Source organism: Poecilia latipinna, unplaced genomic scaffold, assembly GCF_001443285.1.
Source record: "Poecilia latipinna isolate Pla-1442-1.1 unplaced genomic scaffold, P_latipinna-1.0 Scaffold703, whole genome shotgun sequence".
NCBI classification, from domain to species: domain Eukaryota; kingdom Metazoa; phylum Chordata; class Actinopteri; order Cyprinodontiformes; family Poeciliidae; genus Poecilia; species Poecilia latipinna.
The window spans coordinates 45,858-59,722 of record NW_015113319.1 but is presented as its reverse complement, the minus strand read 5'-3'; the positions used below and the strand labels follow the sequence as shown (position 1 = coordinate 59,722).

The 13,865-nt window shown below is 37.3% G+C and overlaps 1 protein-coding gene across 1 annotated transcript in view; it reads left to right on the top strand.

The window, feature by feature from the left end:
• Positions 1–1,426: 1,426 nt before the first annotated feature.
• adgrl4 (adhesion G protein-coupled receptor L4) overlaps positions 1,427–13,865 on the top strand; it is an 18,457-nt gene continuing 6,018 nt past the window's right edge. The window contains exons 1-10 of the mRNA XM_015045036.1: positions 1,427–1,725; positions 2,066–2,215; positions 7,194–7,343; positions 7,930–8,079; positions 8,321–8,391; positions 9,330–9,509; positions 10,460–10,643; positions 10,773–10,883; positions 11,477–11,676; positions 13,409–13,588. Coding sequence (XP_014900522.1) covers positions 1,533–1,725; positions 2,066–2,215; positions 7,194–7,343; positions 7,930–8,079; positions 8,321–8,391; positions 9,330–9,509; positions 10,460–10,643; positions 10,773–10,883; positions 11,477–11,676; positions 13,409–13,588 — 1,569 coding nt within the window. The 5' untranslated portion in view covers positions 1,427–1,532. The remainder of the gene's footprint in view (positions 1,726–2,065; positions 2,216–7,193; positions 7,344–7,929; positions 8,080–8,320; positions 8,392–9,329; positions 9,510–10,459; positions 10,644–10,772; positions 10,884–11,476; positions 11,677–13,408; positions 13,589–13,865) is intronic.

Below are 13,865 nucleotides of genomic sequence, written 5' to 3'. Positions count from 1 at the left end.
CGCTAAATGAGAGATTTTCCGAGACAAAAAACAGCGGAGGAGGAAGGGTGCAATCAGTCCAGGTTTGTTCTAGGCAGCATCACTTCCTTCCTTACTGCCAGGAGTGTGTCAGAGCGAGACATTCAAATGTGGTTTTCACCCAGCACTTTCCCAGGACACTAATGTGGAGCAATTCTAATGGTGCCATTCAAAGCAGCTGCCTTTCTCAGCAATAAACTGAACGCCTTGCCTAAGCAATTCAAACCACCTCCAGAGATTGCAATACAGTCAGTAAAGAACTTATCTTTGAAGTGAAACTATTCATCAATGAATGTATTTGTATGCCAAAGAGAAGAAGGCGCTTTGAAAAGACCCTCAGCTAGGCCTGAATGGCTACTCTCCCTATTTGATGGCTGTCACTTTCTCACATTTTGTTAATTTTTACCTGTTTTGTATCTGCTGTGCCATTTGGATTCTCCACTGAAACAGCAATTTACAGTATTGATGGATTGACTGGAATTACAGAATTGGAAATATTTGCCATAGAAATAACCTTTTACTGTTGAGGAAAAAACTTTGTTCTGAAGGGTCAGAAGCCTACCAGAACTAAATAGCACAGAGCCCTGCTCATTTTCTTGACAGAGAAAAGAGTCATTAGTCCATGACAGATGTCAAAGAAGCAAAAAATATAGAAAGCAGTGCTTTATCACTTATCTTCAAAGACACACTCTGAATGTGACCACAGCACAAAGGGTCTGCAAATTCTGTTTATATTGCCATTTTATACAATCCCACAATTACTCGGGCCTTGGACATAGGAATAAATCACGTTTTAAGGCAGTGTGTTTGTAAATGTGAATGCGGCACACTGCGTAGTCGTCAAATGGATTCATTAATAGAACACAGCTTCTTCAATGGATTGCTGTTTTAAAGAGAAATGTGTTAAAAGGCCAGACCTTATAAAAGAGAAACCGTCAAAGAAAAGTCTTTGAATATAAATTAGAATTTGACCAGCGATAAGTCCAGACTTGCCCCAATCAGTATCTCCTTTTTCAATTTGTTTTCTTTTTATCAGCCCAACAATAACCCCATAAAACTGAAAATAGAAGCTGAAAATTTGGTCGCTGTTTGTTTTTTTTTTCTTTTTTTCTTCTTTTTTTTAGCTTGCTTCAGCAGTTAGAGGGTAAAAGAAAGGCAGATGTCCAATCCTTTGTCTAAGAAATACTGAAACAGACACTGAAAGACACTCTGGACGCGCTGGAATGTGTGCGTGTGTAAAGTTGTAAACCGTCTTTTTGCGGAAGGGAGGGTGGGGGGTCGTCCTTCAGTGAACCCAGTCTGTGTTGTTTTGACCCATGTTTACATAGCCTTCTGTATGTGTTCCAATGAGAACAATGAGAAGGAAGGTACCAAAATGGCAATGCAAAGTCGAGCTGCAAATAACTCCACAAAAATGCGATTAAGTGTCAGGAGAATGTTTTCTGCTTATTTGTAGGCTAACGTAAAGTCATAAAATAGTCTTTGTAGACAACCGGTTGGTAAAAGGGGTCAGGATGCTTGTTTTTGAAAGCAGATTAAAGATCAGGACAGGAAGGGCCAGGTTTAGGGAAACAGGAAAACTGATGCAAGGAAATGGTCTACGTCACCAGGCGGGCCGCTGCCTTCTGGACTGGAAGAATAATCCAGTCCCAAAGTCAAGTATGGAGTCTCTGCTCAAGTCACCAATGAAACTTTTACTTTTCGCAGGTAAGTGAGCTTCCTTGTTTTGTAGCATAACATAGATCTACAACAAAGCTTCAATAACTAAGTCATAATGTTGTTATTCATAAGTAGTTTCAGTCATGACTTGTACTTGAGCTTACTTTAAAGAAAATAAATTTTAGCATTTTCCTTTAAAATTTGTGATAAATATTTATGCTTCCATGTAAACTGACAATCAATGCCACACAGAAGACATTGGACATTAATTTCTGTTACACTGGAGATAAACATCTTTAGATAAAAACCATTGTCCTTTATTACTAAAGGATTAGGAATCTTGTGAGTTTAAATTGTTAATTGTCTTTTTATACATTTCTCTTCACAGCATGGCTCTGGAGTCTAATGGACGCTGGAAGCCTCTCTGGTATTTGTGACTCTTGTCACTCAAAAGCGACATGTAAGCCTCAGGATGGATCAAGCAACTCCTGCTTTTGTAACTATGGATATACAGGAGATGGAATAACAACTTGCAACGGTGAACACAGTCACACACACTCACACACCTTCACCCATTTATTTGAGGGTGTTTAAAATGTTGTTTTCAAGAAAATATGTTGCGGATATGTGGCTCGGAAGTCAGAACAATTGTTTTTTTCTTTTGTTCATACCAGAAAAGTCTTTCAGTTTGCACACATGTGGTTTAATTTAACAATTACTTTTCATCATCACAATTGCTGAAACTGAAGTTGATGATTAATTTTAACCTGTAAAAATGTACATAAATCAGATTTATTATGAGCATCTTAAACCAGAGAAAAATCTACAATTTTTTTATACTAACTTAGTTAAAACTTTTCATTTGCATAAATTTCATACAAGGACACATAACATATATGTTCTTACTGTCTGTTAGGCAAAGCGAAACATTTTCTGTTTTGTGTCAGTTAAGATGAACAAAGTTATTTCTACTTTCTAAATGTCAGAATTGTTGAGAATTTTTTTTATTACTTTCTTTGTAGTCAGAGTTTTACACAGATTTCCTGAGTATAATTGCCTGTTTAACTGTATGGTTTAGCTCAAATGTTTTGCTGTCTTTCCACAAGCTGCTAGTGCAAGTCTTTGGTCTATTCTTTCTGACAGAACTGGTAACTTACTCAGGTTTGTAGACTTCCTGTCTCACATAATAACGCCCACAAATTACCGGAGCGTTATAATGGCCTCTCCAAAATGTCAACTTTGTTGCCCTGCAGCTGCATTCTTACTCATTTCTATGGTGTGCTCAGAACCAATGTCCATTTGATTTCAAATTCAATTCAAATTCTTTAGAAATCTTAAAGGGAAAATTGTTGTTGTAACTCATGTTGTCCAAGGTTCTTCAAAGGGTTGTTGTTGACGCTTGTGACTGGGGGCAGGCAGGACCTCCTGTAGCTGTTTGTATTACAGTGACTCTGAAGCAGCCTCTGACTGAAGACAGTTTGTTGTTATAAAGCAGTCTCATGAAGATGATGGTCACGGTTGTCCACAATGGACTTGATTTTGTGTTTGCACCATAACCTCCAGTGGTTCCACAGTCATTCCCAGAACAGAACCAGCCTTCTTTATCAGGTTGTTTAGTCTTTTTAGAGTCCCTGGTTCTGATGCTGCTCTGCCAACAAATGATTTCTGAAGAGATTAAACCTAGATGGACTTACAGACCTGAGAAGTGCAGTCTGCTCTGTGCTTTCTTGTAGATGGCTTTACTGTTGCATCTCCAGTTCATACTGGAACACCGATGTTTTTGTATTCCTCAACCACTTTCTCCCATGATGGAAATATAGTTTAACCAAATCTTTTCTTTTCTTTTCCTTCTGCAAATGTCTGGAGTCTGACCTGTACTGGAAATCTGAAGTGTACAGAGTGAAAAGAAATTGTGTCAGAGTACCGTCCCCTGTGGTGCTCCTGCACTGCTGGTCACCTGGTTAGACACACAGTCTTTCTGTCTCACAAACTGTGGTCTGTTTGTCAAATAGTCAGTGACCCAGATGATTGTTGAGACCTCCACCTATATCCACTGGAGGTTTTTTTTATTTTTATTTTTTTTTTACAAAGCAACTAAGACTGAATTATGATGCATGCACTAAAGAAATAAAAAATATATATCTTAACACTGTAAAGAACAAAAACGATGTGTCAACAATTTAACTTCCTAGCTGACCTATTGAAATATTTAAAAATTCTCACAATTTTGCTTTCTACATGTTGTTTCCATTTGAAGTCCAGCAGGTCACACATTGTTGTATTTTAGAATGGTGTTCTCATATTTGCAAGTTCCCCAATTTCCCTCCAAATGTGACAATACTCAGTATGGTGAACTCTTACATTTCAGTATCGTCACACCCTGAGCACATTTACAAATTGTCATTTGGCTTGTTGTTCTGTTTTTGCAGTAATGATTTCTTCTTCTTCACCAAGTGGCCTTTTAGCACATGTCTATGTGGGGTTTGTTTCATGGTAGACAAAGACAGTTTCCTGACAGGTTCTGCCAAAAATATTCACAAGGTCTTTTACTGTTGTTTTGGGATCAATACAACTTGTAATCAAAGGTGAACCAAGTTTGTGCCGGTCCTGAAATATCTTGTTTGATTTATCGGCAAAAGTTGTTTTGGTGTCACACCAAGAAGCAGTGTGTTTGAGATGTGGTTTACAAGGCTGTTTCTGTTTAAATTAAATATTTTAAAATAACCCAACATAAGCTAAGAGAAGAAATTATATCATCATCATCATTATTAAATCATGTAAAGGTACTGAAAACCCATTGTGTGTAAACTGATATTGTGGAAAGGGATAAACACAATCTGTAAAACAATCCCAATTAACATTCTGGTATTTAGCAAATACAAAATAAAAAGCATATTTTATGCATTTTTGATGCCATATTTAAAGTTTGAGAGACTGAGCACAGCTAGGAGAGACATAATCTCCATGAAGCAGCTTTATTGGTAAAATATTTATCGCTGGCTTTTGGTTGACATTGTTCTTCCTGTTATGTTTCTGAGCTGTTTATAATTGCTGGAACCTTTTCCGCCCCGTTTCCTGACCAAATCAAAAGCACGAGCAAAGTGTACGTAGAGAGATGGGCTTCTGAATTCTTTACCAACCAGGTAATCCACAATTTATATTCCCTCTGGGAACAAATTTTAAAACTAAGATCAAGCTGCAGTTCTCCTTTTTCAGATGGTAGAGGAATTTATGAAAAATTAACAAGGATGTATTGAAAATTAATCCAAATGTTGCCTTTTTTTCACATTATATCTTAAAAGTGTGTTTTGGGGGATTTTATGTGATAGACTCTCATAAAGTATGGTGCACAGTTGAAAAGTGGAAGGAAATGGTTTTCATATTTTATGAAAAAAAAAAAAAAAACTTTCCAGATTTTTATTTGCCAATTTCTTTGAAAACCACATGTCCCTTTCCTTAAATTCCATAATTATGTATCACTCCATCTCTACAACACAAAATCCCAATAAAGTACACTGAAGATTCAGGTTCATATCCTGACTAAATGTTAAGAAGTTGAAGGAATCATTGGGGTGGTCACATCAGGGTGAGTCAAAAATCATGTGACATCTTTGTGTTGGTCACCTCCTCCAGAGGAATAGAGGATTTCCTTTACCGGACATGTTTTGTGCAAAAGGTACAGGGAAGTGGAAGAGCAGAGTGTTCATCACATCCAGGCAAAGCACAGGTCCCTGTAGGTCATTTTACAATAAACTGTGGAGCGCAACAAGGATGATGTGTTTGAAACTAAGGCTGAAGCAGCACTTTCTCTAATGAGTGAGCAGCTACCACATCCACAGCAAGCTGCCCATCGGCTGCTTTTTGCACCTGAACAGAAATACAAATGCTTGGAAGTCATTTGAGTAAACTGGAATTAAACAAATCATAAGATTTGTAAATATTGCTGCCAGCCCAAAACTTCATTTCAAACTAAGACTAATTGGAGGTTAACGTTTTTTTAAAAGGCTGAATTCTCTGCTTGTCGGAATTTATGGTGCTATTTTTGGACTCAAACAGTAATATCAAAATGAGCTGCTTTTTGTGAGTTACTAATGATTACCATCACTTTTTTTGTTGTCAAAAAGCAGGCACACTGTAATCGGCGGGTCATGTTGCATTAAAGCTCAGCAGACAGTAAGATATTAATTTACTGTGGAAGAGGCAGAAACAAGATTTGGATATCTCAGCATAGTAAAATGCAAATCCTATGTCAAAAAAAACTGCTTTTTAATGAGGAAAAAGACAAGTGTTGCATATTGGCCATATTATTACTGGTTACAATATGAAGCCGAGAAAAACTTGGCGGAGATGTCACATGTACAGATGCTGACACGTCCAGTGGGAAATAAAGCGGTTTATTACTGATACTTGATTTTCTTTTTGTTTTACAAATCTAAGAAGGTTGGTGTACGTTTGTGTTCAACCATCCTGAGTAAATGATTTGTCAAGCTGCCTCCCACTCTTGATCTTTTTAGAATGTGTCGCTATCAGCTTTGGACACTTAGAGACCGAACATGTTCCCCATTACACTGCAGCTCGGATTATTTTTAGCGTCATTGTCCTGCTAGAGCATTCTTGCTCCCTCGTATAGATTTTATTTCTGGGATTGCCCGGTTTTTAGCTGTTGTCATTGTCCAATGAATTCTGAACGGTTTCAAGTTGAAGACAAGTATTCCCACAGCCTGAGCTACAACCACCATGTTTAACAGAGAGGATGGTGTGTTAAAGTTGAGCTGTTGTGCTGGTTTTCTGTCATATAAAGTAAAATGTTTGGGAGAGAGAAAGTTTCATTTCAAGCTCATTTGACCAAAACATCTTTTACTCCTGCGTAGCTTAAGGCAAAATTGAAATCAAATGTCTTCAAGATTTTTTTTGACAGTAAATTTCTTCTTCCTACTCTTCCATGAAAGTCCGATTTATGGAGATTTGGACTAATAGCTGTCTTATTAGCAGATTATTCCACCTGAGCGATAGTTCTCTTCAGGTTCTCCATAGTTTATATGGGATTAAATTACACAAATATGTACTGTATTACTTGACTTCTAAAAGCACATTATTTTAATTATGTGCTTTTATAATGTGTATAATAACAATATTATAATTATTGTTGTTATTATTATGAGTAATAATAACAATAATTATGTTGTTATTATTGCAGAAATAGCATAGGGTGCTGTTTACTTGTTTTAGATTTTAATTGACAAAAAATAATTTTGAAAAACATTTTCTTTTTTTTCATTTCAAAATTGTGCACCTCTTTGTGCTATTTTGTACTGGAAAGCTGCAATGCAATACTTGAAAATGAGAGTTTATGATGTGGGAAAAAATGCAAAATAGAAAAAGAAAAGCACTTGGAACTTAAACAGTTTTAAACTGCTTTGTAAACTTACCAAAATATTTCACTGCCATTCCTCCTACAAATCCGCTGTGTAATTGTAACTAATTATCCAATTGTCTACTCTGTCTTCTCACCTCAGATGACAATGAATGCCAGAATGTGACTAACATCTGCGGGGACAGGGGCCAGTGCACAAACACAGAGGGTAGCTACTACTGTACATGCATCCCTGGATACAAATCGACTGGAGATGCCCAGTTCCAGCCCAATGACGGCACTGGATGCACAGGTAATCTCAGGGGAAGTTTATAAATGTGTAAAAAAATAAAATAAAATCTCACACAGGGATCTGTAGCTTAAACTAACCCATATTGTCAGAGGACCTCAGTACAAGTACCCAACACGAATGTGTTTTAAAGCAGTTACCTCACAGCTGCAAGGACGTGAGGTCTGCATGAATGTGTGAACTGTTTTTTTTCTCACTGGAGAGAGGAAGATAAATATGTTGGAGGAGATTTTTTTTCTTTTTCCTCTTCAGCCTCTTGCTACTTCTTTCCCATCTGCTGCCCCGAGAAACCATCTGAGATGTTTTGTTTATTTTGCACCAGGAAAAAAATCAGCACCTTTTTTGTTAAGCTGCAGACTGAAGAATTCCTGCAGAAATCCAACCGGATGTCAGGGAAACATGCAGCAGACGAGTTCTGAATATCTAGCTGCAAAAGATGCTTACAAGAGTTCACTGCTTCGAGGTTTATTGGTCACTGACAGAAATGTAAAATAAATTATCTAGAAGCAGGTTTTATTCTACGGTAGTGTTGCTTATAATGTAGTACAATCATTTAATTAAAGCTCTCTGTCTTATTTGCTTCCTTTAGATGTTGATGAATGTGAGTCAGAACTGGTCTGTGGCCCAAACTCACGTTGCCATAACACAAATGGATCTTTCTATTGCTCCTGTAACCGTGATTACATCTCAACTTCAGGCGATAAACACTTTCATCCAGCAAAAGGTGCAAGATGTAAAGGTCGGTATGAGAATTCAAGAACTCGCACAAAAGGCACGCAGCAGCAGCAGTCCTTTGATGTGTATCTTCTTTCATCCTATTTCTTAGTTTCTTCAACACAATTTTAACTTTCTTTGATGATTTGCTGTGTAACATATTGACGGATTGTGAAAATTTCAGGTTTTATGAGTGCAAACTGAGGAACCTGATGCTATGGTTTCTGAAACCTTATTTATTCATAAGCGAAATTGTTGTTTTTCAGAACATCCCCAAAGAGATTGCCATGACAACATTGGATGCATGACACAGGCTGTTAACAAAACACTCGAAAATGTAAGTACCCCTCTGTAGAGGGACAGTAAAACTAGACATGATAAAGCTGCCCCCTGTTGGACAGAGTGAGGAGTAACACAAGGGAGAACAAGTTAAAGCCACGTTTTGTACTGCAATGTGCATCATCAGACCCTGTGATGTAAAAATGATCTGCGATTCCAACCTGCAGCTCCGAACCCTTGCTTGTGCAATAGAAATAACACTGCATCCATTTGGAAACATGAAATCACATTCCAAAGACAGCTTCAGTTGAATTGTGACTGACTGCAAGTATAGTGAAAGGAACAAATTAACTGTTTTGCAAGAAGCTAACATATGGGAAATTGATAATTGAAATTGAAAATTGGTTTTAAAAATGAACATAATTAAATTTTCACATTTAGATCAGATTTCAGCTGTACTAGAAAGCTTCTTTATATGCTTACTGCAGGATTACTGGCTACGTGATCAACAACTTTAGTATGACTATCATAATTTATACAATCTACATCTGAATCAGTAGATATGTTAATTATAGATACCTGTGTATGTTTGTTTTATGTGTACTAATTCATATAGTTTAAATCAATTTGGAGCATACAAATTCATCACAAATAATATAAAAATAAGCCGCTTCTTGTTCCCAGAAACCAACCAACCAAGCTATTTTATAGATAACAAAAATAAGTTAAAAATTCCTTTAAGTTCAAATCACACATCACCCCCCCACACACACACACACACACATACACACACACACAACTCCGTGCAATATAATTTAAAGATATTCACAAAGAAGCCTTCAGCAGAAATGTGTGTATATATTACCGAGCTATCTGCAAATTTCTACATACTGCAAAGATTTGAAGTCATTCAAAGTTTAACGGCATTCAGACGTCAAAAAGCTCTCTCTCTCTCTCTCTCTCTCTCTCTCTCTCTCTCTCTCTCTCCCACTTTAGATGAGCAACCTCACAGAGCCACAAAGCCTGCTGAGAGAAATTGCCAACAGGACGTCTGGTGAACTTACCTCAGTGGAAGTGATCGCATATGTTGAGGCCTTGAGTCGATCCGCATCAACACTGGCTGCTGTGGAGAAGGATTACACTGCCAAACCATCTGCCGTCAACTCCACTCTTTCAGTAGGCTCTGTTTACCATTGTTGTTTGTCAGTCAACACTTGGAGCTGTGCCGAAACAGCAGCCACGTTTTGAACTGGTTTAAAAGAACAACTTCTGCTACATGTGCCCTCTATGAAGACTTGCAGTCTCGAATCATCCGGTGATTCGAGACTGCAAGCGAGGTGTTGCAAAGGTGTTCATAACCCCTTGAACTTTCGCATTTTGTTGTGTTACAGCCACAAGGGTCAACACAATTTTTGTGGTAGTTATCTTTACTGACAATAATCACGAAGGAAACAAGCACCTTTTTGTGGAAAATCAGCAAAATGTAGTGCCTGATTTTGGTGCAGAAGGTAAAAGATTAATAGTTTTCAGTATTTCTGTTTTTGGGGAGAAAATCTAAATTGTGAAGTGTGCTTTGGCATTCAGCCTCCTCTGCTTTCATCCAGTTAAGCCTATTGCCTTCAGAAGTCACATATTTAGTAAATGGGCTGTCAGTCGCATATTCTGTTTCCCAGGAGACAAGTTAAGGACACAGCAAATGTGGAAGAGGGCGCTCTTCCATATTGAAATGAGACCAAGGTTCTACTTTCTGGTATATGTGAAAATTGCTCTGTATTGGGGAAAACCAGCATTATAGATCACGTTAAACACACTTTGATGCAAATACATGGCACACTTTTCAGACTTTTATTTTGTAAACCATGCATCCATTTTCTTCCACTTCACATTGTTATGTTTGTGTCACTAACATGAAAGAATGTGGAAAATTGAAGGAATACCTTTGCATTGCATGATGTAACACATAAACATCTGGAGGCCCCATTTTTTAAACTGGGTTTTATTGCCTCTCTTCATAGCTGCAATCAAAATAAAGATGGCTGTTGCATTTAAACCGCAACAAAAATCATGTTGCAGCACAAATAAACATTACATTACATCCTCATATCATAAAAATTCTTGTCAAACAGAAATTAGTGAAAGCAGTGAACAATCTGGTGGAGACGGATGAACTGGTGGCTTGGAACCGAATGAAAGAGGAGCGGCGTGAACACACCATCACCAAGCTGCTGCATGTTGTTGAAGAAAGCGCTCTGTCGCTGGGCTCCAACCACAAAACTCCAACTGAGCTCCAAATCAAAGCATCTGAATTGGGTGAGGCAACTGTGACTGCAGAGAGTCTCAAAATTCTCTCACTTATACGAAACTGTTAATCCTCAGGTGTATACATATTACTGACTCTATTTTTATTATTATTATCATTATTCCTTTTGTCCTCTGCAGAACTGAAACTCTTCACCTTTGATGCCTCTCAAACAAAGGCTACACTTTCTGTTTCAATGGGAGGAGATCGCATAACCCTGAACCAAAAGATGAAACCAGAGAAAAAAAGCGGTAAAGATGCTCACTTTCACCGTATGAAGAAGAAAGTCACTCTGTCATGAAAAAATATTTTCCCTCTTACAAGCTTTTTCTGTTTTTTGTTTTTTTGTCACCGTCATTCTTGTTAAATGTGTTGTTCATTTGTGGATAATGGCTCTCAGTGTGATTTGCCGTAGTCTAAAAGCTTAAAAATTAATTTGTTACTATTTCCAGATTGATAAGTGGTTAATGAACCAAACATGTACAATTTCTTACTACTTAAACCTATACTTAGAGTGCCTTTACACTAGAACCACATTTACTGACAAGGAAACACTGTATGCAGATCAGAAGGTCCCTGTCCCAGGAGTTAATTGGAATGTGGCAACTAAAATCAAAATATTCAAAATATCATTGAAAAGACATGATGATCATGAGTTTTTGGATCCGCATTGAAAACAGTCATTCTCACAGTTTATCCCAGAGAGCCTTGAGTAATGTGAGCCAATTTTCTACTATAAAACTATAGGTGCTGACTGGCTTTCTTCACCTAGCTAAAAGTTTGACGAGCAGTACAGTAAGTTTCACTCCGTCTTGTCTTTTTTTCTGCTTGTTTGGTCCATCAGGAAGCGTGTCAGTGGTGTTTGTGCGATATGACAGCATCAGTGACATCCTGAAGCCGAGCAGCGACCCAGGTGTCACTGACTACTCGCGCTACGCAGGAACTGGGGAAATCACTGTCAACTCCCAAGTCATGGCAGCAGCAGTCAAACCTGCTGACGTTTACCAACTTGACCATGTCACCTTCACTCTAAGGCACAACGAGGTAAAAAAATAAAAAAATAAAAAAAACGAGCAGAGTGCTGATGCCAGTTACATTGTTATTTCCGTCCTCTCATATCCTGCTGTTCTTTTAAAATGAACTCCAGTGGAGTCTGTTAGTAATGAAGCGAATGCCACAGAGGAGTCTCTTTTTCCTAAAAATGTTGACTTGCTGGTTTTTGTTATTCTTCATAAAAAAAGGGTTTGGAGACAAACTCGTTCAAGATCGCATGAATTATTACCTAAAATAAAATATGTAATGTGTTAAAGATCCGGAGCTGTATTAAAACGCAAACGAAAACAAACAAAGAAAACAATCAAAGAATTAAGACCTGCCAAAGTAATAAAAAATGAAGCATAACGTAAAAACTGTAACACAGTGTGGTAAAACACTAAGAAACAGAGACTACATCTACAAAGGCAAATACTACAAAGACACGAAAGCTTTGCAACGACAAAGGCTGCAGTGCTGCATCTCGAAATGAAACAAAAACTCAAAATGGATGTGAAATGTTGAAACAAGATGACAAAATGATAACAAAAAAATACTAGAAATCAAAGTGAAACATTTACAAAAATAGACCACAAAAGTGCTCGAGAATAATACAAAATGACAACAACAAACGGCAACACAAAGATGAACCTCAACCACAAAGAAAATCAAAATCGGCTACAAAGGAAATCAAAAGAAGAACAAAAAGAGACAAAGAAAGCAAGGAGAGACACAGCAAATGATTGACTGGTGCAAATAATTAACAAGATATAGCAAACAACCAGAAACACATACAAAATGAGAAAAGAATTGATAATACAAGGGAGGCAAAGTGTAACTTTTTCAGACTTGCCACTCTGTCAGAGAGGCTCTCCTGTATTTGTATTTAAGTAGTTCAAGGCCTGTGATGTGTTACTTTTCCTGTGGAAAAAAAAAATCATTACATTTCACTTCTGCAACTTGAAACCATCATGTTTGTGTCAGTTGGACATTTATGAAAGGTAAATTAATCTTGTTTTTGTCACTTCTTATCTCACATTAATATTGGGCTGCATTTATCTTGTTGCACAACTTCTCGTCCTCCAGTCTTGGCCTCAAGATTTACGTTAAAGTCAAATTTAACCTCAACTTAGCATCCTCGACCATCTTGCTTGTAAAACACAAACAAAGGTGAAAAAACTGGGTGTAATGAGATAAATTACCCTGAAAGTTAATGTTCTGCTATTTTCTTTTTTAGATAATTAAAATGTATGAAAAAGTAATGTCATTATTTTTGTTAGCCCCTAGAGGTTTAAACCCAATGAAGGTGGTGTTGATTTATGCCGAAGAGGGAAAATTATATTTAAATTGCCTTTAAAGATGAACAACCAATAATTTCAGTGACATTCCTTCCTTGTTTGGTATTTTAAACAGAAATACATACGAAATTAACGTGTTCCAAATTTTTACTCATTTACATTTTTTATTAGATATTAATCTAACAAAATGTATATTACTGAGAAAAAAAACGAAAGAGGTAATATTTAAAATAAAATCATCGAAGCCAAAAGCTACGCATTGAAATTATCTGTAAAACTCGGACGGTGCATTGTCATTAAACTGAGTCTCATCTGCAATGCCATTTTGATGAGACCTGCACAATCAGTTTTTATGTGGCATCACCACGCACCGCAGTGGAAAAACTAATAAAAACAGCCTCTTCCAGAGTCATAACACCTGCTCTGCTTCTCCTCTGTCCCCAAAGCCCATCAACACTAAGGTTGATGTGACAAAGTGCGTCTTCTGGGAGTATGAAGTGGGCAGCCTGCAGGGTCACTGGTCCACTAAAGGCTGCAAGACTCTCCACGTTAGCAGCAACGCAACCGACTGCTCCTGCAATCATCTCACACACTTTGCAATCCTCATGTCGTCTGGAAGAGCTAATGTGAGTAATGTTGTTCTTCAATACACGACTAAAGGTTTCCCTGTTTAATTTGTCCTCATAGTGTTAAGTTTAGTGCAGCCGGAGTTTCAGGCCAGGAGGCTTGAAATGATGTTTCTCATTCTGACTTTGTTAAGCCGTAAATGTTTGAAATACTTGAAGAGGCAGTTCCTTTCCTTTAAGAAGCCTGATTTGAGATATATATATATATATATATATATATATATATATATATATATATATATATATATATATATATATATATATATATATATATATA